Source organism: Cherax quadricarinatus, chromosome 24 (genome assembly GCF_038502225.1).
Source record: "Cherax quadricarinatus isolate ZL_2023a chromosome 24, ASM3850222v1, whole genome shotgun sequence".
Classification (NCBI taxonomy): domain Eukaryota; kingdom Metazoa; phylum Arthropoda; class Malacostraca; order Decapoda; family Parastacidae; genus Cherax; species Cherax quadricarinatus.
The window spans coordinates 40,055,993-40,058,492 of record NC_091315.1 but is presented as its reverse complement, the minus strand read 5'-3'; the positions used below and the strand labels follow the sequence as shown (position 1 = coordinate 40,058,492).

The 2,500-nt window shown below is 38.7% G+C and overlaps 1 protein-coding gene across 2 annotated transcripts in view; it reads left to right on the top strand.

Annotated features, from left to right (window-relative positions):
* Positions 1 to 2,500, top strand: part of LOC128690773 (transcriptional regulator ATRX homolog) — a gene marked incomplete at its 5' end in the record, with an annotated part of 99,914 nt that overhangs the window by 96,460 nt on the left and 954 nt on the right. For both annotated transcript variants that reach the window (XM_070088395.1, XM_070088393.1), the window contains 1 exon segment: positions 2,235 to 2,378. In XM_070088395.1, the coding sequence (XP_069944496.1) occupies positions 2,235 to 2,378 (144 nt within the window).

The window sequence follows — 2,500 nt, the reverse complement described above, 5'->3', positions numbered from 1 at the left end:
GGAATAGGTGGTAAGTTACTAAATGCTGTAAAGAGCTTTTATGAGGATAGTGAGGCTCAGGTTAGGGTGTGTAGAAGAGAGGGAGAATACTTCCCGGTAAAAGTAGGTCTTAGACAGGGATGTGTAATGTCACCATGGTTGTTTAATATATTTATAGATGGGGTTGTAAAAGAAGTAAATGCTAGGGTGTTCGGGAGAGGGGTGGGATTAAATTATGGGGAATCAAATTCAAAATGGGAATTGACACAGTTACTTTTTGCAGATGATACTGTGCTTATGGGAGATTCTAAAGAAAAATTGCAAAGGTTAGAGGATGAGTTTGAGAATGTGTGTAAAGGTAGAAAGTTGAAAGTGAACATAGAAAAGAGTAAGGTGATGAGGGTATCAAATGATTTAGATAAAGAAAAATTGGATATCAAATTGGGGAGGAGGAGTATGGAAGAAGTGAATGTTTTCAGATACTTGGGAGTTGACGTGTCGGCGGATGGATTTATGAAGGATGAGGTTAATCATAGAATTGATGAGGGAAAAAAGGTGAGTGGTGCGTTGAGGTATATGTGGAGTCAAAAAACGTTATCTATGGAGGCAAAGAAGGGAATGTATGAAAGTATAGTAGTACCAACACTCTTTTATGGATGTGAAGCTTGGGTGGTAAATGCAGCAGCGAGGAGACGGTTGGAGGCAGTGGAGATGTCCTGTTTAAGGGCAATGTGTGGTGTAAATATTATGCAGAAAATTCGGAGTGTGGAAATTAGGAGAAGGTGTGGAGTTAATAAAAGCATTAGTCAGAGGGCAGAAGAGGGGTTGTTGAGGTGGTTTGGTCGTTTAGAGAGAATGGATCAAAGTAGAATGACATGGAAAGCATATAAATCTATAGGGGAATGAAAGAGGGGTAGGGGTCATCCTCGAAAGGGTTGGAAAGAGGGGGTAAAGGAGGTTTTGTGGGCGAGGGGCTTGGACTTCCAGCGGGCGTGCGTGGGCGTGTTAGATAGGAGTGAATGGAGACGAATGATACTTGGGACCTGACGATCTGTTGGAGTGTGAGCAGGGTAATATTTAGTGAAGGGATTCAGGGAAACCGGTTATTTTCATATAGTCGGACTTGAGTCCCGGAAATGGGAAGTACAATGCCTGCACTTTAAAGGAGGGGTTTGGCATATTGGCAGTTTGGAGGGATATGTTGTGTATCTTTATACGTATATGCTTCTAAACTGTTGTATTCTGAGCACCTCTGCAAAAGCAGTGATAATGTGTGAGTGTGGTGAAAGTGTTGAATAATGATGAAAGTATTTTCTTTTTGGGGATTTTCTCTCTTTTTTTGGGTCACCCTGCCTCGGTGGGAGACGACCGACTTGTTGAAAAAAAAAAAATATGTATGTATATATATATATATATATATATATAATTTTTTTTTTTTTTTTTTTTTTTTTTTCTCTCTCAACAAGTCGGTCGTCTCCCACCGAGGCAGGGTGACTCAAAAAAAGAAAGAAAATCCCCAAAAAGAAAATACTTTCATCATCATTCAACACTTTCACCACACTCACACATTATCACTGCTTTTGCAGAGGTGCTCAGAATACAACAGTTTAGAAGCATATACGTATAAAGATACACAACATATCCCTCCAAACTGCCAATATGCCAAACCCCTCCTTTAAAGTGCAGGCATTGTACTTCCCATTTATATTATATTATATTATATTATATTCTCCATGGGGAAGTGGAACAGAATTCTTCCTCCGTAAGCCATGCGTGTTGTAAGAGGCAACTAAAATGCCGGGAGCAAGGTGCTAGTAACCCCTTCTCCCGTATAAATTACTAAATTCAAGAGAAACTTTCGTTTTTCTTTTTGGGCCACCCTGCCTTGGTGGGATACAGCTGGTGTGTTGAAAGAAAGAAAGAAAAGATATATATATATATTATATATGCACATGTATATGTATATACAGTAGTAAATTTCTTAATTCCTTCCTACAGCCTCAATAAAACAAATATAAACTAAAAATGTTATTTCAACACCTGTGGAAAAGAAATATGCATACCAGTAGATCAAAACTATATAGCAACTAATTCTGATTTTCTTTTCTAACACTATACTGTAGTTCACTTATATTTGAGCTTTGTGTTGTAAGAGGTGCACTTCTTGCAGCAGTACCATAGAAGAGTTTGCTTTTAGGTATTCATAATTATGAAGATCTGTATCTTCAACAAATAATTTTTGTTTCTATATCCAGATGTCTGCAGGATTGATTCGTGGTCATCCACCCAGTACAGGACTTAGTTCAGCTGTAACGAATTACGTTGGAAGGTCTGTCAATGCTGCATCCACATCTATGAGACCATCTGGGGTGCAGCCTCAGAAGAATCCCTCCGAAAAGGTTATTATATTATTTTTATTACTACTACTGTCATTATTATTATTTTAGGGGGAGAGGAGGGAGGTGAAATATCATTAATGTGGGTACAGCGTCTATTAACCCTTTGAGGGTCCATCCTGTAG